Below are 22712 nucleotides of genomic sequence, written 5' to 3' on the forward strand. Positions count from 1 at the left end.
AACAGTATACTATCGCATAGTAAAAAAGTACGCTTATTAATAAAAATTTAATTTACAAGTAACAATTGTTTGGATTATCGATTTTTTTATTTAGATATTTGCGTGTACTTAATTCAAATTTTGTGAATTTTAATGTTTTACTTTACATATTAACCGTCGTAATCCGATAACTAATTTGCCGTTTTACATAATAATGACATTTTTTTCGTTAGAAAGCAACTGGTTTAGTTTAAAATACAATACATAAATTTAATATAAAAAGGGAAAGTTTGTACCCATTTATTTGCAATTAATTATGTTTTGTCTAAATGACGGAAGGGTACTGTGTTTAATATTAGTTTGCTACGTCATGACCTCTATGCTATAGCTTGTATATAAATAAAAACATTCTCTATTTATATCTCGAAAAAAAAATAATGGTTCGCTTCGAATAATTATTTTATTCTTTCTCTGTGGTATTTATTGTCAGAAGAAGGTTCTTATGAAATAAAAAATAAGGAAGTTTAACGGAACTTTATCATTATTCTTAGTTGGACAGGACAACGTCAGCTAGTAACTTACTCGTATTTAAATCCTAAGTTACTTTCAAATAGTTATTTCAAAGTTGTTTTTCTTTCCTTCAGTTTAAATATCGTATCACTTTTATAACCGTAGTTTCTACATATTAAATACGATGTATTCAAATAACAAAAACCTAAATCACATGATTCAGTTTCAACTGAATAACAATTATAAAATAAATTCATTAGAAGCGTTCGTTTGTTTTTCACGTAAGTTTGCACGTGACGAAATATCGTGACGTCATCCGGGGATGGTCTTACTGTGGGTTTTCGCTGCAAAAACTTATGTTCAACTTACATTATTGATCCAGTCCAGTTGGACTCCATGACTGGATTACTATTGTATAAGGACAATGTACAATATTGGAATATTTTTCCTTTATCTGTGCAATAAAACCCGGTAGGTTTTGATTGCCTTACTAGTGTCGAAAATTTGCGGAATTTTGCGTTATGAACAGCTGAATCTTTTGATTGCGTTAACAGTGGTAGAGCCCGATTTAACATGTTCGCACGAATTGGCCCGGCACGACCGGTGAAATACCACGACCACACAGAAGACAGGCGTGAAGTGGAAGCAATTCCGCGTGCAGTCTGATGAGTGTGCGTCCCGGAGGCCTAATTTAGTCATATTTCCCTTCCCACCCTTTTTCTTAAGGAAAGCATGGGAAGTGGAAGTGGACTTTGGATGGAGGATGCATGCAGGAGGATGCATGGAAAGGGAAAACATTTTCTTTCTGTGCATCCTCTCCTCCGTCGATTAAAGGTAGGCAACGCATATGCAATTGCGTATGTCTATGGGCAACGGTCACTTCGCTATTTCAGCGATTTCAGGTGGCCGCTCGCTCGTTTGCCACCTTATAATATAAAAAAAAGAATGCGTTAACTTTGAATTTTGATTTTTTCACAGCTCTAAAAGACAGCAGACTTAAGTTTTTGATTTAAATTTCAGCTTGATACTTTGACACGTTACTGAGACAAGGGAACAAAGTCATCCTGAGCGTTCCTTTCGAGGTACGGAACCCTAATAACACACTTTTGATAATTTATAATCAAAGTTAATAGTATAATGATGAATTACAGCTGATTTCTCATTGTTGAAATACGTCATTAAAAAAGTGCGTGATATAAAAGATTTGAATCTAAAATCTGAAATTTATCTCAAAACATATCAAGTATTGTAGATATTTGAAGAAAGAAAAGGCCGTGAGAGTCGCATGCCATAAGAATGGTTCGCTAGATACAGGGTGTCCAGTAACATATGTATATTTTTTATTCCATACTAACGTATAACTACGTCGTGTTTAATTAAAAAAAATCAGTTCGTAATTTTAAACACATTGAAATAAAGATAAAAAATTATTTAAAAAATAGATTAGTATTTACTACGTTTGTTTTCTAAATAATTTAACAGATGGCGTTAGTAATAGTACAAATTATATTCTCATAGTTAGGTTTAATGATAACAAAACTATACGTGACTAGAGTTGAGCGTGTTGTAATGATGACGATTATGTATTCGTCATGCTCTGTCATATTATAATAAAGATAAAATTTATGTCCTCTTACTTATAAGTCATAATATAAAAGATTGGTTTTTAAATTTAATAATATTTATCAAAGTAGCTAGAAATTACAACATAATAACAATCTGTGAATATACGAACGAAATATTAATAAAAAAACAAATAAACATATTTATTTTCCTATTTGAAGAAAGAGATTCACTAATGTCTTTGTAAAAGTAAAATATGTCGGGGAATAAACGAATTATAGGACATCCTGTAGCTTTAATTAATCAAGTGTTCTTTTCAAGACCATACATAAATGTGACAAAAAAAATAACTATGTAATTTTTTTTTAACTTGTGCGTAGCGCTGCGGGATGTAACTAGTCTAAAATGACTAGATAAGTACATACTTCCGTTACACAAATCGTGTAATTCTATAAATGCTTATGACGTTGTTTACGTAATCAAAGATGTAAATCAGCTCGTGTGAAATCTAAAATAGTCTGAAATTCGAGACAGATAATCTTGTTTTTATCATGAAAAATCTTTTTCCGTTTAGGAAAAATACCTAAATACTCGTTGATGTCTATCTTACAATAAGACATCTTACTAATAATATTATAAATACGAATGTTTACATGGATGTTTGTTTGAAAGTATCTACAGAACGGCTGTATGGATCTCGATGAAATTTGCTTTTCATATAGAACATATTCTGGAAGAACACGCAGGTTACTAATTTCGTCTTTTTTTAATTCCGCGCTGAAGGAGTCACGGGCAACAGCTAGTAAGACTATAAATATTAGAGGGTAAAAGAACAAATGAATAACTAATGTCGCTAATAGCTGTCGCCCGCGACTCCGTCTGCATGGATTTTTAAACAAAGACAATTAGTAACTTATGTGTTGTATATGCCAAATTTCATCAAGATCCGTTCAGCCGTTCCGGGGATATCTTCAAACAAACATACATCTAAATATTCGCATTTATAATATTAGTTTGATAATAATTCTTACCAAGTAAGTCATTAACGTTCAATGTCATTGCAACTAATTAATTCGAATTTTGTTTTTAAATATTTCGGCATAAATCATATTTACATTTGAATAATTCTGCTCTTAATGCCGTTATTAATAAGTAGCATTTTCGAGTTAAATAAATTATACAATTTATTAAATATTTTATTTTTAATAAAAAATAAAAATAGACTCCTAAGCAATACCTATTTTATAATCATTGTTATTATTTTTAAAGAATTGTTTTTTTGTTTTTAAATAGCTGTCACCTGCGACTATACATATACGTCCGCGAGGAATTAAAAAAAAACTTAATTAGTAGTTTATGTGTCCTTACAAAATTTGTTCTACATTTATACCAAATTTCAGGCTATGCAGCCATCCTGAAGATACCTTCTAACAAACATCCATACATCGAAACATTCGCATTTATAATATTAGTTTTATAATATTAGTATGATTTATAGTTTTCCACTAAGTATAAAATTATTTGTTATGTAAACAACACCGTAATAAAATGGTAAATAAATAGTTTATGTATATTGTAAATGGTTTATGTCGTGGTGAAGTTAAAGGACTTTTCATACATTACATAATAAATGTATGTATGATTATGTATGTGCTTTGTTTTTGTATGTTATGCTATGATAAATATTTCCGGGAATCTTGTTATATATCAGAACAATACTTGAGTGACTAATATTATGTACCTTAAGAAATGTTTTCATTACTGTCTATTGTTATACAAATAATTGTTATAAATTGCAAAGACATTTTTTATTGCTATGTTGAGTCAATAATAAATAATTAAAATATCTTTGTACGAGTAATTAAAATTATATTATTTTGTAGAGAGAATTCTTTAAAGATTGAGGCAAATGAAAATAATGTATATTATGTTTTAATTAGAATTTAGTTACATTTTAATAATCATTAAACTCTCCTAATCCGATCACGTAGAGTCGGCGTAACAAGTTTTCGTTCTATAGATCGATCTTTCTTTATTTAATAACTTAAGATGGCAAACGAGCGAGCGGCCACCTGAAATCTCTAAAATAACGAAACGACCGTTGCCCATAGACATACGCAATTGCGATGCGTTGCGAGAGAATATTTTCATCCGGAAAATCCACTTCCACTGCTTATAAGAAAAATGGTGGGAAGGGAGAGAGGACTAAAATTATGCCTCTGGAACACTCATCAGAAACGCGGTATTGCTTCATCATCTGTGTTGTTGTGTTTTATTTTCCAAACGATAAATCTACTTTAAGTTTTATTTATTTAATTCCTATTTCGATATTTACATAGATTCATTATAAAATTATAAAACTAATGTTCGAACAAAACAATAAAGAAAACAACAATCTTGCCGCAATCAAGTAGCATGTCACTAAATTTCTATTACCCTAATGACGTCTCAGATCAGACGATTAGCAAATACAGCGTACAGTCACGGGACAGACGGTCTGAAATACTGCGGTAACGCAGTATGACGCTAGGGCAAGTACACACCGGGCGGAAATTAGGACACAGTGTGCGTAATTCATATTGTTTTATTAGTTTATTGTTCTTATTCTTATGTGTCATCGATTTATGCAGCCGACATGAAGACATTCTATCGGGCTCACATGGTCAGAGACCAAGATAGAGCGAGCTGGTGGCGCACTGTGGACATCCTCTGCCTTACTGCGGGGATATAGGACATTAAGTAAGTCAAAGTCATGGCTTTATAGTTCAATTTTTTCTTTAAATTGGCTCCCATTGTGTCACTTGCTTTTTGTTTTTCCGCCCCACTTCTGTATTTGGTTTTGGATCAAATTTGTCAACGACCAGTATAAAACTTTCCAACCACGTATTATCACGCGTCGAAACCATGCATCTTATTTATTTCTTGCTTACTTGAAATGTAATCTTTGTTTTGACACTTTTAGTGCTATCGGCTCAGCGGCTTAACGTCGCTTTTGTAATATCAGGGTTCATTTTTGTGTGTGAAAAACGATATACATTTTTCTTCATATCTTAGTAAGTTTTTGTTTGAGAATGGAATGAATAGCCCTATTCTTTTTAACCTATTAAACTTAACAATTCGTATGTTTCTATATATTAACATCATTTACAGTCTCTGTCCTCATGAAAGCTAAGACAGTGTCTTAAAACCACTTTTGCACTAAGCGACAAGACGACTCGCCTTGCGAGTAATTATTTTGAGAGTCGCATCTTTGGTAATAAATTGCTGATAGAAACAGTGGAGCGATTGGTCGCGCTAGTGGAAATGATGTCTTAGTATATTAGAAACAAAACTGTAATTAAGATAAATCGGTATAGAAACGGGTTAGTGGAATTTCAAATATTACTTAGAACTGAGGTAATTTTTTGTTAACTTCCATTGTTCGCGACCTTACTTACCATGTGGTCGTCTCTGAGTATTAATTAAATCATTAAGAAAATATCTTTCGAACGAAATTAATTAGGTTCTTATGCAATTGAACATCTCTTTTGTTTTAGAATTGATAATAAAATCGTATTATTCGTGATTCTATTGTTTAAATTGTTCAAGCGACAATAGCCTAATGGTTAAAGGTACGGTTTAACGACTACGAGGTCGGTGGTTCGAATACCACCATTCGACAATTGTCATAAACCATAGCACAAGCATAGAGTTTACTTGGAATTGTACAAGAAATATAAGTCAAATAACAAAAACCTGCTAACATTTTAGTATCAAAAATCCTGTCAAGATTATAACTATAAAATTCTACAGCAGTTAACATTTTTTTAAATATTGTCATCCCTTACATTCACTTTGATAAAACAGGGACAACAATATCTATATATATCACGACAGTAGAATTCTGGGATACACAAGGCGAAAATTTGAGTATTGGATGAAATTGTCAAGGTTAACCAAATTATTCAAACGATTGCAAGTTCGAGTCACCGATTGAACAAGATATTCCATTGCTATTGGCTATAGTAGTGTAGCTATTGTAAAGACATTTGGCTAAGTTCCAACCCATTGATTCGATGTTCCGGGTTCGATTCGAATCTAAGTTTATCAGGCCATTGTACTGGTTGATTACATTGACTATTTTTGTTAATGATTATGGCCGAATTAATTGTGCGACAAGAAATGCTTGAAATGGGATTAAATTCAGTAATTACGCCTCATAGAGATATGTGTGGTAGAGAAATGGACAGAAAGATAAAGACAGAGGGAAAATTTAATTTAAATTCATTTCAAGGTTGAAAAAAAATTATATAACATCCAATTCTTTTTAAACATCATAAAGTCCGTTCTAAAATTTTCCAACAACTGTTATTTTATATTCAAATTTCATTAATTAAAATTATAAAAACCGGTTACTGTCGGTCCATTCAAGAATCATATAAAAACTCAATGAAGTTTATACTGGTATTGATTTTATATTTTTACATTAGAACACTTAAGTTGTTAAGCGCTTGACAGGACGAGATCATAACCTACCTCTCCAGGTTCGATCCCCTTGTACCATATTTTTCGATTTTCGAATTTCATATGTACAATCAGGGAATTTGGTGGTGAGCCGCCTTAAAAGTTACTGGTCGTTTTGAGTAAGGTCGGTCTCTAGTCTAGTTATTTTCCTAGCAGTTAATCTAGACATTTTTTAAGTCTAAACTTCATTTTTAAAAAAAATTAGATAAATAACATTCAGCGTATTTTTAGCATTTTATGGGCATGTTAAAATAAAATAGAAATATTAATAAGTTAGCAAGAATCTGCTAATATACATATATTAGCGATCGACCGTGACTCCGTCCGCGCCCAATAAAAAAAAAACATAATTAGGAGCCTATAGCCTAAAGCTGACCCCACCACCATGTGGGATGCAAGCTAGGCAGAGAGAGAGAGAGAGGAGCCTATGTGTTCTTCCATACTTTTCATTAAGATCCGTTCAGCCGTACTGAAGATACCTTCAAACAAAGATCTATCCATTCATCCGTCTAATTCGCATTTATAATATTAGTAATATATAACTTGATTTAATATGATCTAAAATTATTAATTAAGTTAAATAAATCTAGAATGAAGACATTATAACTGGTTTGAAGCTGTTTTACAAAGTTCACGAGGCGCTAACAAAAATCCGATATCCATAAAGATGATAAAAGTCACACAAATTAAATTAAATCAGATAATTTAAAAATTCAAAGCTACTAAGTAACTCTAGAAATTATTATATTATAACGTAACCATCTCTACTTTGCTAAAGAAAATGAAAGGGATAGGAATATGTCTTCATATGGATGTTGAGCAGTGAAAGACCACGTTAATTTATATGTAAACAATTGAACTTATTTGGTATCATAATTTTAAAGATCAATAATATAGTACAGGAGAAGAGCATTCACCCGAAGGTGACCGCTTTGATAAATACGCCATCTTTCTGATCTTATACATTTACTTAAGTTGTTATAAAAGACTAGGGAATCCTTTTAAACTGATATATAAACACGGCTAAACACTCACGTATATTCGTCCGGTGACGGCACCGACTAGTTTTGAGCCCATCGGGGGCCCTTCATCAGGAATAGTGGTACTGGTATTATTTCGCGGACGCGGCCCGTCGCTCACAGTGTTTATATATCAGTTGAGTACAGTATCTCACGAAAGTTTGAATAATTTAATAGTAAACCGTTACGGCGAGGTTTGGAGAACGAGGGTGAAAAAGTTCGCGGCTTTAAGAAGTGAGCGACGTGCCGCGTCCGCGAAATAATACCAATACCACTCATCCTGATGAAGGGCCCCCGATGGGCTCGAAACTAGTCGGTGCCGTCACCGGACGTATATACGTGAGTGTTTAGCTGTGTTTATATATCAGTTTAGTATAATGTCTCACGAAAGTTTGAATACTTTAATAGGAATCCTTTTAATAATGTACTTTAGTTAATTCGTTTATATTTTATTTATCATATAGTTAAAACGTACTGTAAATTAGTAGATAGGACAAATTATTATTTCAAAGACTAGTATATAGAGATATTATTTACTAGGTCTCATGTATATATATCCAGGAAATGTATGTACATTTTATATTTGGATAAAACTTAATATGTCAACTGGTTTCGGTTATACGATATGTCTTGTTCAATAAAACGCCTACATTACGTAAACAAAAGGACAGAAACAATTCCTTACATGTGTTTGTTACAATATTGATATTTATTTATTCACTTATTGTATGTAAACAGTGATGTAATATTAATAGTTATTTGAGAAAATATTTATTAGGAAATACGTTTGGAATATTTGGATCGTCTACGATTAAAATATGCTTAAAACAAAATACAGTTGAACCTGAAGCCTTCAAGAATATAGTGAGTAGGTATTCACTAAGTTAGCGTATACCATCTTTCGACCATATCACTTAACATCAGTTTGGATTGTGGTCAAGCGCTAGCTTATTAATTTAAAAAAGCGAGACCTCTGTAAGCGAGAAACCTATCGACTATTTCTTTTTATAGAATAAGAGGGATGAATTTGCCGCAATGTCTGCATTTACTACGCTCGTCAATGGGACGAGACCTGTTAAAATATTGATCTTACGTGTTATCTATCTATGAATCACTGCGGGCAGCCTCCATCGTGCTTCTACAGTTTAGAATTCAAAGAGATAGCGAAGCGGCGCGTGGCGACCGCGTGTGAGAAATGTTTTACGTCAATAATACCATAGATAGTATAGCTGAGCTAACGCAGTTATTTAAACTTTGTAGAACAGGTGTGTTTACTTAACACGTTCACTGCCACCTACTTGTATTGTTGACTTTAGTAAAATTGTTGTCGCATTCAATGTGTTAATACAATTATAATCTGTTTTGGAAGGTTGCAAATAGATTATGATACTTAATAAGTTTTTATTAAAATAAATACGCCATAAATTGTATAGAAAAATGATTAATCTACTTTTAAAATAAGAAAACAATTTTCACTAATTTTATAAGTGCGACAGTCTTGATTGATGGATGGAAAGATGAACGTTTGTTTGAAGGTATATCCAGAACGACTGCATGGATCTCCCTGAAATTTAGTACAGATGTAGAACATAGTCTGGAAGAACACATAGGCTAATAATTAAGTTATCTTTCAATCCCTCGCGGACGGAGTCGCGGGCGTCATCTAATATAATTATTTGTACTAACAATGTTTTTTACACAATTAATTAAAATATCCATTAAGTGATATAATTTTCCTAAAGAAAACATACTAAAAATAGATTGTTTTCGGAAATACAGCGAAATGTATTCGTCCATTAAAGTAATCACTTTGCGGTTACCAAAGTGGAATATATATCGGTCTCTGGTAGCTTCCATGAGCATTGCCGCACTTCATAATTACTGTTGTAATTGAGGATTATGGATAAGACAAAAATATCGGTTGACTTTAAGATAATATAAACATAATAACTGTCCACCGCAACTCCGTTCACTTGGAATTAAAAAAAAATAATCAATAGCCTATGTGTTCTTCCAGACTATGTTCTACATCTGTGCCTTTCATTAAGATTAATATCTTACAAATATCCATCAATCCGTGTAAACTTTCGCATTTATAATATTAGTAAGTATTTTTATGTGGACAGTAATTGTTATTTTTAGTACTATTTTTAATGGAGCCCCAAATCTAATCCCCATTCCCTTTTATCTGATAAGGAAAGTGTTGGAAGTTGATGAGGAATTGACAATAAGAAGTATTCTTTTTTATTTCATCACCTAAAGGGCCGTCTTAACTAATTTGCGACCAGGTCAATCATCCCCGAAAAGAAAATCCATTGGCTGCCGCACCCAGAGTACGTTGCTAGGTACCCCTTGGTTAACAGCGCTGATTCTCTACTCTATTTAGTTAAACAAAACATCTCATCTCATAGAGGTCACTAAAGATCAGATTATTTATAAATATAACATTATCATCAAGCCTTCGATGATTAACATCGCGCGATCACGCATTGATTTTGAGAAATTTCCACACGAGATTCGCTGAGAGATATTTGATGAGAATATGATTGATTCGTGTGAGATCTCATGATAAGATGACCTCGTGTTTGAGAACTGCACACTCTCACCGGCAAACTGATACTTATCTCACGTGATATTATTAAAGTAAAAACTTATTTATATTCTTTATTTATGCTTAAAACTTTTGAGTGAACATTTCATTTACGTAAATAGTGTTGGGAAGAAAACCGTAACTTTGCAGGTATATTGGCGCAGTACTAGACATATTAAAATATCAACGCTTACGTCCCTTCACTAATCGGTCTGATACTTGGCTTGGTAAGAAAAGCGCACCATTCAATCCAAGTGATTTCAACTAATATTGTATAAAGAGCTAGAACTAGAGCCTTTCCAGTTGACTAGGCCTTAGTCAAACATGCTGGACAAGTGTGGATTATTTGTCACACAGATATATTTGATTTTTTTTTGCAAAAATGAGCAGTTTGCTTCATTGTCTTTTCTTTCACCGTAATAATGTTGGATTAAAATTTATTGATAAATAACACGATTCAAACTCAAGCCTATAGGTTACAAGTTCTTAAACCACTGCGCCAACGACGCTCTTACGCAAAATCAGTAGACGTTCCTAAATGTTGTTTAAAAATATAACGTGTAGAATTAAATCTCTATGCCCTGAGACGGAAAAAAAACATTTTATCTTCTTTAGATATTTTTATGAAAGAGGTAACGGTTAACTTGATGTTCGAAATCATAGCTCAATAATTAAGGCTTTGTAAGGTATGATTCACACATACCTCGCATGCAATAACCTTATCTTGCCAATGTGTACACAGCCTTAAACTCTAACCATGTCAAGAACCTAAATATAGATAAATGAAGTAATAATTACCTCAATTAGTAACTAAACAACATTTTATTACCATCGAAATTTCTTATATGTTTTTATGTTTTAAAATTATACTCATATCTTAGTAGGTGAAGGTAATATAATTAAGCTATTTTAAAACAATGCGATATACTTTCGGCTGTCTTTTAAGAACGATGTTTGTGTGACATGAAGTCACATATCGTGTTCTACTTTAAATTATTACTAATAAGTCGAATAACAAATAATAAAAATAAGAAGTTAAATGATTAAAATTAATGAGTAGAAAATATAATATTGTACGTTTAAATCCGGTGTTTCTTTAACAGTACTTTTGTAGTCTTAATTAAAAATTTGTTATCTTGGTATTAATACAAAAACAGCCCTTCTTTTAACTAGTTTCATAGTAAATTATGTTAAATTATCTTTCTATGAAAAATTATAGTTAAACAAGCACATATGAACCGGTGGGAGGCGCTGCTATCGCGGTTAGTTTTGTCAGAATATATAAAACTTACCGTGTGTTTCTGGGACCAAATTTTGTATTAAACATATAGTTATAGCAATATATTTCACACATGGATTTTGGTCTCAGAAACTCACGGTTAGACACCGAATATGACATAAAAGAAAAAAATACTTGACAGCTACAAAGCAAAGAGGAGATTAATTTGTGGACCTTTTGACATTTCTTGATGTTGACATAAGGACGCTAGTGATATGTCATAATTTAGTTTGACTCGTGTCCACTTGTGCCAACCGGATCGATGCATTATCGGTCTATAAGATTTAAAAATTACAGAACATAATGTCATGTAGTTTTAATTAAGAGATGGAATGCTGTAAAACATTATATTTTTAGAAAATAATTGTCGAAATGTCATTAAAATATCTCTCGATATTATTTTAAGACACATCTTAGATAATCAATGACATTTATGCAATAAAAACTTGTTACATTCAGATTTTATCGACACAAAGTCAATCACAATCGAATCGAATCGATTACAACTTTTAAACTTGTCTCTTCAACTGTCAAATATATCGATTTAAAAGATATCAGATGTCATGAATGTTAAGTGTTAAACTGTAAATATTATGATGTATTGGTTCATTTATTCAATTTTGCAAGGTTTTAAAGACGAAGATTAAAAAGTTAAGATAGGCCACTTATTGTTTATGGATTGCCAAAACTGATGTATGAATTATACTGTCGTCCCTTTCATTCTGTTTGAGAAAACAGAGATAACATTATATTTGACGGTTTTAAACTATCGTAAGATATAGGCAGATATTTTTTTTTAGATTGTTAAGAATCTTTAGACCTTTCTATCTTTGTACATATATAGCGTATAACACTATTTGTTGCGTATATTTAACGTTAAATAAAAGAAACACTTACGTTATTCTTTTCAAATACACTTGATGCTACTCTTAAGATTTTTTTTCACTTTGAAACAATCGAATTAATATCAATGTTAAGTCAATTCACTTTAAACAACACTATAAAGGTCCACCACTAAGTTTTAATAGCCTAAAAAGTTCGTCGTTCAAAAAATTTACTAACAGGCAAATTTTTTGTTAAATAAAAATAGCAAAAATAATCAAATTATTATAAGTAATTAGTATTTAATTGCAAGACGTCACGTATGTAGGAATACGTACTAAGTACCAATACGGGGACAATGATGTTGACGCAACATTTAGTACGTGCTTTTGTATTGAAAACGGCTTTGTTAACTCCATTATCAGAATATGCGGCATTACGTATATCGACTCGCTTCAATTGTTTCGTTTAGTTAACGAAGTTTTCAGAATGAATATTTTATTGTCAAAGTATACAGTGGGGGATAATGGGAAAAGACAAGACCAGTGACGCAAAACATAATGCCACTTATCGTTGGTTTCTTAGACCAAAAACTCTTTATAAAATATTATCAGCCCTATCATTATCTTTGACAACACAAAGATAACGATATGTTTAAAACAGGCATTGGTCTCAGAAACCAACGGTTACTGTCGCAATCAGAATTGTTGTCAGCCCATATCCATCCCGAGAGGTTCGAAGCCGACCTTAGTTAGAGGAAATCTACCTTTAGTGAGCAATTAACGTCTCTATGCAGCAATCGGTTAAAATAAATACAGTTGTAGTTTACCGATATAAAAATGACTGAAACAATGGATTCGAACCAAGTTTTAACAAATAGTTTTGTTTGGAAATCACTCTATAACGTGTTACTTACGGCTATCTTTCTACTATTACAAATGCGAATGTTTGGATGTATGTTTGTAAGAAGGTCTATCCAAAACGAATCTCACTGTAAATTGGCATAGATGTAGAACATAGTCTGGTAGAACACATAGGCTACTAATTATAATAAGTTACCTTTAATTCCGTGCGGACGGAGTCGCTGGCGACAGGTAGTCTGTTAATGATTATTTACAAATAAATCTTCATATTTTAGAGTGCAGTAAATAAAAATTCAAATGAATTGTTTCAAGTTATAATAACAAATAATAATATCTTAACACTTTAGGTAGGATACAATTTTTTGGTTTCGTTTTGCCGAAATTACAAAAATCTAGCAAATAATGGAATTTTTTATCAATTATAAAAACAATCAACATTTTGTAAAAAATTTACTCGTTTTGGTTTATTTATGGCACTATTTTTGTGGGTAATTCTTAAGTTATTGGTTAACATATTCTCAAATTAATATAAACTTTATCACGTTCGATTAAAATTGATAATTACTTGAAATCACGGTCAACTTATAAAATCAATATCAGCAAAAAAAAAAAAAAACAAAGTTATTATGCACTTAACAATAATACAATTAAATGTCGCAGTTACATATTTTCAGGTAATCTTGAAAAAGTCTAGAACTGGAATGGAAAGTTAGTTTTTATTATAACTACAGATATTATTGCTTTTTATTATTTTCCAAATACTGATTAATGTCGACCCTATAAGAAAATCGATTCGTTTAATTTTAATATTATAAAAAAAAAATGTAATGCCTTTCTATTAAATAATTAACCTAATTAAATACTTCAGTTTTGTCTAAAGTATAATAATATCTGGGACAAGTTTACATACAAATTATGTATACAGGGTGTCCCAAAAGGTTACGTACATAGGAAGGGGTGTGATAGGGATGGTCACAAGGGTCACCAGAAAAATTAAATAAAAAATCCCCTCTGCGTATTAAAAAAAATAAATGGCATCTTTTAAAAACTTAAAAATTTTACACCTTCTGGGGCAATTTTAATTTTCTTTAAAATGTTTGTTAGTTGTATTGTTTTTTTAATTTCATATTGATAAAGAGTTATTGACGATAACATAATAGCTTTTTTTTAAATATAGCATATATTTGTAGCTCATCGGTTACAAAATTGCCCCAGGTGTAAAAATTTTAAGTTTTTAAAAAATGCCATTTATTTTTTTAATACCCAGAGGAGAATTTTTATTTAATTTTTCTGGTGACCCTTGTGACCATCCCTATCATCCCCCTTCCTATGTAAGTAACCTTTTGGGACATCCTGTATACAATAATCACATAGAATATGCTGTGACTTTCCTATCTCTCGCTCTAATATATTCGTCTCGATCACATCTACATATTTCAGTAAACTTATACCTTAAAAATGTAACAATGTATATTTTTACATAAGAAAAATATTTCCTAAATATATTTTATCACAACTAATATCAAGATGTTTTGATCGTACTATACATTCAATAATATCCAGAGGTAACGGCGTCCGGATAAAGCCGGACATAGGTTTTATGATTGCGCGTCCGGATTGTCCGGCTTTTTACATTTCGCAAACGAGAATGGCCGAGCGCAGGCGACGAAAGATAAAATCCTCAATAATGTAGGGCGTCCGGACTTTCCACACAGATGTCCGGTCTGTCCGGTTGTTTGGCGACCTGGCAACCTTATCCAGAGGTAACATTTTAAATGTAGAATTTATTGAACAATCTTAAAATCACTCGAAGTCTTAATATCTTTTAAAATCTTCACTTAACTAAATAATGGATGAAAATACAGTATATTTCAATTATATACAAAAGCGACAAAATAATTACACTAGTAAATAAAATTTAAACTATGACACTTCGAGAAAGAAATTTGTTATAATATTCATCCGGTAAACAATTATCTGTCTAATTCCATAATCATCAGCTCGCTATAGGTCTCCACTGTGGCTCAGGAACCTACCCTAAGTCATAGTCACTGCTGCTTCAGTGCGGGTTGACTTAACACATATCTTTGAATTTCTCATATATGGCATCACGATGTTTTAATTTACCGTAAGAACATAGGATAAATGTACATATGTTAATCGGAAATCGAATAACACATTGGTACATGGCGGGATTCGAACCCAGGACCTGCGGAATACAAGTCAACTGCTTAACCACTGAGTCACCGACACTTGTTAAATTAGTTTGATCAAGAAGCCACATAATATCAATTTGAAAACGACGTAAAATATAATTTAATAAATTATAAATGCGTTAATTGAGTTTTTCATACACTTATTTGCTTTTCCTTAAACAAATAATTATATCTTATTCTATTTAACTTAAGTAAATTATATAAATAGTTATGAAAATGTAAACTATTCATACAAAGGCACCATCTCTATACAAATTACATTCAATAAATACATCTGGAATAAATGATATATCTCGGTTTTTATAGTTGATTTCTGAGACTAAAAACGCTAAATAAAATATTTGTTTAATAAATGTCTCAGAAAACCTACGTAAAGACATATATTTGACTATTTAACCTGTTTAAAATATATCTGCAGCTCTAAAATACATATGTTTAGTTCAAAAATTCTTACTTTATATACAATTCAGCACTTATGTTATTTACATAATGCCAGTACAGTAAGACAGTAGCTCTCATAATCAGCGCTGGTTTACAACTGGCATAATGTAAACACAAACTTGCACTAGTTCAACTGCATATGTCTATGCTACTAGCTCGGTTGCCATCTTATGATATGTAATATAATAAAATCTCTCTTCTGTCCCTTTCACTGTTTATATCTATTCATAGAGTGTGTGTGAGAGAGAGAGAGATGTATGTGTGTCAGTTTCTACTGTTGGTATGAGGCGTTGTTTTGTGCGTTCTTCTTCTTGGGCGGTGGTGTGGGAGGGCGGTCGTTGCGTCGTGCTGCTATAGAGTTATACAAAAAGGATCCACGCGGTGTCCACACTGTGTCGTAATTATTCCGAGGCAGTACTTCAGGGTTGTTATTCTGATCGCTGTCGATCTCCGAATGTCGTTGTGATTGTGATTGCTTTTGCGGCAACGGCGGTGGTTCCTCCTCTTCCTGATTCGAATCTGTCGTTCCTGGAAGAAATGGTTGATTTAATTAATCCCGTAAAACTTATACTTCGAATAAGCACTTGAAACCGAGATGCATGTGTGCGTAGATGTATGAATGTAGAAGAGACGGAGGGGTGTTAGGACCGCGACAATGTTGGTTCGTGGTCTCTGCCATTCCTCTGGGTTACGAGCGTAAGTTATATTGTTTGTGTATGAGGTGGTCACCTAGAGAATCCCTATTGGAGTGTGGTGCGGAGGAGGAGGCGAGCAGACTGGCGCGCTGCGACAGCCGGCGCTCTCTCTCGCGCTCCGCCTCCGCGCGCAGTGGACGCTCCGTCACCAGCTGGAACACGAAATTTCTATATAGCTAGATTCGAACAAAGTAAAGACAAGATCAAACGAGGACATTTAGCTCCATGACAAAGACGATGTATCGTAGTTAGTCCTGCCACGAAATATATAAAACCTAGAAGCACAGCAGGATGGCTACAGTACTAGGATCTTGTGACACTTTTTGACGTTGACAGGAGGGCGCTACTGGCATGTTATAATTGAGTACTCACCAGGTCCGATAACTTATCAATCTATAGAGAGGTTTGGGTTCAGTGAATTAAAAGTACCAATACAAATGAAAACACTGTTCCCAATTTTGTTCTGAAACGTTTGTTTTAGAATTACAATAATTCCATATTAGTTTCAATGTATGTCAGACCTCTTGTCGCAGTTCTCGCAGGGGCGAGGAGGTGGAGTCGATGCTGGTGGTGGTGGTGGTGTTGGAGGGCGTGGCGTGGATTGGTGTGGGCGTGGCCTGTGGGCTGGCGCTGCCGTTGAGGGCGGCGCTGGGCGCGTACCACTGACTGCCGCCTCGCTCCGGTGTCTCAGATGACGCCTCCTGGTTCACAAACACCAACTCTAACAATGATACTCAGGGAAAATACCAATACAATAAAACCTGACATTTTAAAATCAATTTACTTTGCATTTTTCTTTTAGTTACTAGATTTTTTTTATAATTAAAGCTTTTAAATAATGGATGTACCTTTTTAGCTCGTCTCTTATCTCGTCTCCTGGGCGAGTTTTGCAATGTACCAAAATAACTGACGACACCTCCGCTGCTGTTCCTGTAAATAATTAGACGCTTAAAGTTTCTTCAATATTTTTAAAGACAATAAATAAAAAAATATCACGAACCTTGTCAATGGATTAATGGCGCTGAAGAATTTTGATTTTGCACTACTGAAACAAATATTTTGAAATTTATATATAAATATCAAAATTGTAAAAACATTTGTGGGATTTAAGATTTCTATTTTTTCGGATAAATATTCAATTACGAATAGTAGTCGATATTACAGAGTTTTTTGAAGGATCATAATATCTGTAGAATGTTGAATTGTATCTACTAGTGGAAAGGAAATAAATTACAAAGGAAAACTTACCGTGGGTTTCTGAGACCAAAAACTTCGTTTTAAAAATACTGTTATCATCTCTGTTTTGGCAAAAATAATAATGACAGAGATAACGATATGTTTTATAAAGAGATTTCAGTCAAGAAACCCACGGTGAGTTCCCTTTTATCGAGTGTGCATGAGACAGTAAGAGTATCTCACTCGTTGCCAGTGGAGATGTCAGATATCCTGTTGTTGATGTTGCCGGGCTCCGTCTGTATACTGTCGCGCAGCGCACGTCGCCGCTCCACCGGCTCCGTCTCCAGCTCGCAGTTCTGACAACATTCACAACTATCTATTCTGACTACTGTCATATGCCACGCACAATGTAGTCCGCGACTTCGTCCGCATGATATACTGCATTTCAGCTGCGCGCGGTACTGGATAGTACTTGGACATTGTAACATTACTTAATTTTTATAAAATAAAAGTTTTTTTTTAAATAAACTTAGCCTAAGTTACTTCATATTACATCAGCTACCTGCCAAAAAAGTCCCGTCAAAATCGGTCCAGCTATTTTATAGATTAGCCGGAACAAACAGACAGACAAAAATTGTAAAAATGTTATTTTGGTGCATGTACCCGCATATATATTCATATACATGTAGTAAAAAAACGGTTATTATAATATTGCAAAGACGTAGTGAGCTGACCTTGCGTCCATACCGCTGGTGCACGTGACTCTGCACGCGCTGGAAGCACAGCTCCATGTGCTCGTGCAGACCCTGCAGCGCTGGGGAGATGCGCGCCTTGTGCACATCCAGACCTGACACAACAAAAAAATAGTATATAAAAAGCCTTTTTTAACTGATGGAGTGCTATTTGTATGAGCCAGCAGTAAAAGAGTGGAAGAGTATGGTGCGACTGACCCATCTTGAGCAGCGGCACCTGGTCCGCGATGAGGTCGCGCAGCTGGTTGAGCAGCGGCAGGTGCTCGGGGCGGCGCGCCTCGTACGCCGGCGTCAGGAACGCGCGCTCGTAGTTCACGATGCCGCCCTGCACCGCCGGGTCCAGGATACCTGGACATCAATGTTGCTTCTTTCAATACCTCACCAGGATCGAAACAACTTTGCCATATTTTTAGTTGTCAACATAACCAAGTGTAATTGAGTAAAAAACTAATTTCAGGTATTAATTGAAAATAAAATATGACGTCTTCCTAATATTATAAATGCGAATATTTGCATGGATGGATGTTTGTTAGAAGGTATCTCTAGAGCGGCTGCATGGATGTCGTTGAAATTTGGCATAGATGTAGACCATAGTTTGATAGAACACATAGTCTACTAATTATTATATTATTTTTTAATTCCACGCGGACGGAGTCGAGAGCAATAGCTAGTTTATATATTTGAGAAAACATAACTTGATACCTTAAAATGGTTTGTAGAATAGAGGGCGATTGTGGCGGCCTTTTTGTAAATGTCTATAGCGTTATATACCATTAAGTCTCATGCTGAGCTGGTGTAAAGGCGCGTCGCTGGTCCTGGCTTCCAGTACGAGTGCCTTAAGTGCGCGGTTTGTCTCCCGCAGCGCCTCCACAGCGGCCTCCAGCGGCGACACCCAGTACGTGCGCACACTCACCACCGGGAACCAACGCAGGATACCTGTCAATTATTTATTTAGACAACTAAGAATTACGTCTCTTTAAATCTAGATAATACTAAGATACAAGAATATATTCTTGCGAAGTCTATTACTGAAGTAACCTTCTAAAACTAGTTTGGCTATATTACTACAATTTGTCTCGATTTGATTATTTACATAAATTATATCTCCACAGAATATTATGTATCTATAATTAAATATATAACTCACCGGGCAATTTATCACTAATTTCAAGTTCCGTCCGCTCCAGCCATCTTGTTGCGAATTCGTTCTGACTGGACACATCCTCATTCGACCCTGTCACCGAATCATCTGAAATAGTAAACACAATACAACGCCATCTATTTTTGGACTTCAAAACTATGACCATAAAATACTTATTAATTATTTTATACATTTCGTAAATATTGTTTTGATATTGTAGTGAGAAACTGGTGATGAACTTACCCGGTTTATGATATGGTCTGGAGAAGACAAATTTGTCGACGTTATTATGTTTGTAGTACTGTAGAATCTGCTCGGCGACAGGCCGACCCGACAGCCGCTTCAACTTGTCCCCCATTACCGGCTCTACTGCGTTGATTTGCAGATCTGTTTATACTGGTTAAGGGAATCCAGTACATATGAAATTGACTATTCAAGCTTCCACTTTGTTAAAGATAACCTTGTTTCTGGCCAACCTTTTAATTGTAGTCAAACTGACAACGTTTGAACTAAAACGCGAACGGATCAATAAAAAAAATAGACAGCCGTTCTGGAGATACCTTCTAAGAAACATCCACCGAACATTCGCATTTATAATATTAGTAAGAAGATAGTAAGATTAGCGTAATAGTGATAGGACAGTGGTCCTGTATCCACCAGCGGTAGACGACACTTCATGGCAATATATACAAAGGATACATTGTCCGTCAGAGTTGGTGATGTCTTCTCCTGGTGGATCGAGACGTGGTAGTACTTCCGCATCAGGCCACTCGTCCAGCAGCCGCTCTTTGAACTCCTGCAGCTGCTCGTACTCGTTGCCGCGGTACACGAACCCCTAACACACACCCTTATTGCTAAAGTCATTATCATTAAAAAAAACAATATTCTCAATATGAATAGAATTCTAAAAATATTGTAAAGAAGAAATACAATTGGTTTGTTTGCACTGCATTGCAATATTACAGTTAAAGAAATGAAACTCACATGGGGCACCCTGAGATGCTCGGGGAATCCAGCCCCATGGTACATAACACGGAAGTACCCTGGATGTGACCTGGGCGTGCGCAGCATGGCCTCGTACAGCGCGGCGAGCTGAGCGTGCAGCTCCGCCAATGGGGCGTATCCCAGCGCCTCCTCCTCGTACACGCCCACTAACTCCTTCACCACCTCCACTGCCAACTCCCACTGACGACCACGGTTGAGTAGTTGTGCTATCTCCAGGTACAGCGCCTCCTGTACAATAAAGCAAGATTAGTCTTATTGTTCACCAATAGTGGTTTCTGACACCGACATTTATACAGGGATCTCAGTCTCAGAAAACATCGATAAGTTAATCGTTAAATTAGTTTTGTGTAATACGAATGGAGACCACATTAGGACTTTGATATGGTAGTTAAATAAATTAAAAATTACTTAAGAAAGTTCTTAGTTTATGTTTTAAACAGGAGACATTAAGAGAGAATGGAATACTGCAATTATAGTAATCTCTTATGAATAAATTCTTAAATCTTTTTTTGAGTTTTCAGTTCCTGTTTGTTTGTTTGTGCGCTTGTGTGTGACCTTGAGGTCCCTGTGCGTGGCGTGGTGCGCGCAGTCCTGCGTGGGATGTCGCAGACGCGGCGGCAGCGGGGCGTCGCTCCACTCCAGCAGCTTGGCGTGCAGCCGCAGCGCCAGCCCCGCCTCCGCCCACTGCTGGGCAGAGCTGTGCATCTGCGCCAGCTTGTGCACGTATCTACACAACATACGTTTTGTACAGACAGATAAACAAATTAAAATTTAACATTGTTGCTTGAATCGCTCGTTCAGGAGCGGGCTAAACGGGTGGTACTAAAATGTATTTTTCATATGTGCACAGGAGGCCAACTTCTAGTTCAGTTCGGAACTATATAAGCGGATTTAGCCGGGGAAGGAGGTAAAGGAAGTGAGAGAGAGAGAGAGAGAGAGTAGGTAAGAATGAAGTAGACTTACCGTATATACATGTGCGGTCGTTCGATCTGCTCGTAGAAGCGCAGCACCCTGGTGGTGAGGTGCATGCGGTGGTGCGCGGCGGCGCGGTACTGCAGCAGCGCGTCCAGCTGGCGCGCGGCGGCGGCCACGAGCGCCGCGCCCGCGCCCCCCGCCCCGCCCTCCCGGCAGCGCGCGCCGCACGCGGACACGAAGCGCGCGCGCCACGCCCCGTCCCCCAGCCCGCGCGACGCCAACACGTCCACCTTGTCTATCAGCTCGCTCTCCAGTGCGCGCAGCGGGTTCTCGCCTGCGTCACACCATCTCCCATCTCTCACTTTCTCTTGTATAAAACATTCATAAAAACTGATGCCCGATGCTAATTCTAAATATATTATTATTATTTCAGTGATGATGTACAATACAATGGTATACGTTATATAAAAGTATAATAAAACAAAAGGCACTGACTGATAATTGAATTTATTGTCTATTGATTTATTGCGAACAAATGTTAGATGTAGTAAGAAGTAATATGATGAAATGTTTACAATACACTAGCTGTCGCCTGCGACTCCGTTCGCGTGGAGTAGAAAGAAACTTCATTAGTAACCTATATATTATTTTAGGATATGTTCTACATCTAGGCCAAATTAAATCGAAATGCAGACGTTATGGAGATACCTTCATCCATTCATTTAAACATTCGCATCTTTACTATTATAAAATTGAACCGTTAAAATGTTAGTTTGGTTTAAGACAATACTTACTGTTCTCCCCGCTGGCCACATTGTGCGAGTACTCAGTGATCATCATGTCGTAGAAGAGCGGGATGGTGGTGTTGCGCACCTCGTCGTCAGGCAGGAAGCTCACCTCCAGGAATGGTCCCACCAGGGACGGGATGAACGACCGTTTGTGTTCACCTAATTATCAACAAATTAAACTAGTTGATAATTAAAGAAACTAAGAAAAATAAAGACTTTCTCACTAAAGCATTCGTAGCAAACAAGCAAGCGATCATCTAAATTCGCCAAAATAGCGAAGCGACCGTTGTCCATAGATATTTGCGAATTCAGAGGAGACAGAAAGAAGATATTTTTCCTTCCCAGCCCTCTTCCGTTAAATCCACTTCCCCTTCCCATCATTTCCATATAAGAAAAAGTCGGGAAGGAGTGTTGCAGTTAATGTTAACCGATTTGTTTTATAAATAAATAATAAA

The 22712-nt window shown here is 35.2% G+C and overlaps 1 protein-coding gene across 1 annotated transcript in view; it reads right to left on the bottom strand.

Moving 5' to 3' along the window:
- Positions 1–15945: 15945 nt before the first annotated feature.
- The window catches only part of mbc (dedicator of cytokinesis protein myoblast city), a 33064-nt gene continuing 26297 nt past the window's right edge, over positions 15946–22712 (bottom strand). Inside the window, exons 23-39 of the mRNA XM_013309847.1 lie at positions 22505–22514; positions 22264–22416; positions 21518–21803; positions 21110–21281; positions 20534–20782; positions 20249–20384; positions 19793–19936; positions 19556–19657; positions 19180–19344; positions 18607–18756; positions 18391–18503; positions 17900–18012; positions 17481–17525; positions 17329–17410; positions 17002–17181; positions 16515–16632; positions 15946–16313 (exon numbers count right to left, since the gene is read on the bottom strand). Coding sequence (XP_013165301.1) covers positions 16057–16313; positions 16515–16632; positions 17002–17181; positions 17329–17410; positions 17481–17525; positions 17900–18012; positions 18391–18503; positions 18607–18756; positions 19180–19344; positions 19556–19657; positions 19793–19936; positions 20249–20384; positions 20534–20782; positions 21110–21281; positions 21518–21803; positions 22264–22416; positions 22505–22514 — 2475 coding nt within the window. The 3' untranslated portion in view covers positions 15946–16056. The remainder of the gene's footprint in view (positions 16314–16514; positions 16633–17001; positions 17182–17328; positions 17411–17480; positions 17526–17899; positions 18013–18390; positions 18504–18606; positions 18757–19179; positions 19345–19555; positions 19658–19792; positions 19937–20248; positions 20385–20533; positions 20783–21109; positions 21282–21517; positions 21804–22263; positions 22417–22504; positions 22515–22712) is intronic.

The sequence above is a fragment of the Papilio xuthus genome, unplaced genomic scaffold, assembly GCF_000836235.2.
Source record: "Papilio xuthus unplaced genomic scaffold, Pxut_1.1 DF827756.1, whole genome shotgun sequence".
NCBI classification, from domain to species: domain Eukaryota; kingdom Metazoa; phylum Arthropoda; class Insecta; order Lepidoptera; family Papilionidae; genus Papilio; species Papilio xuthus.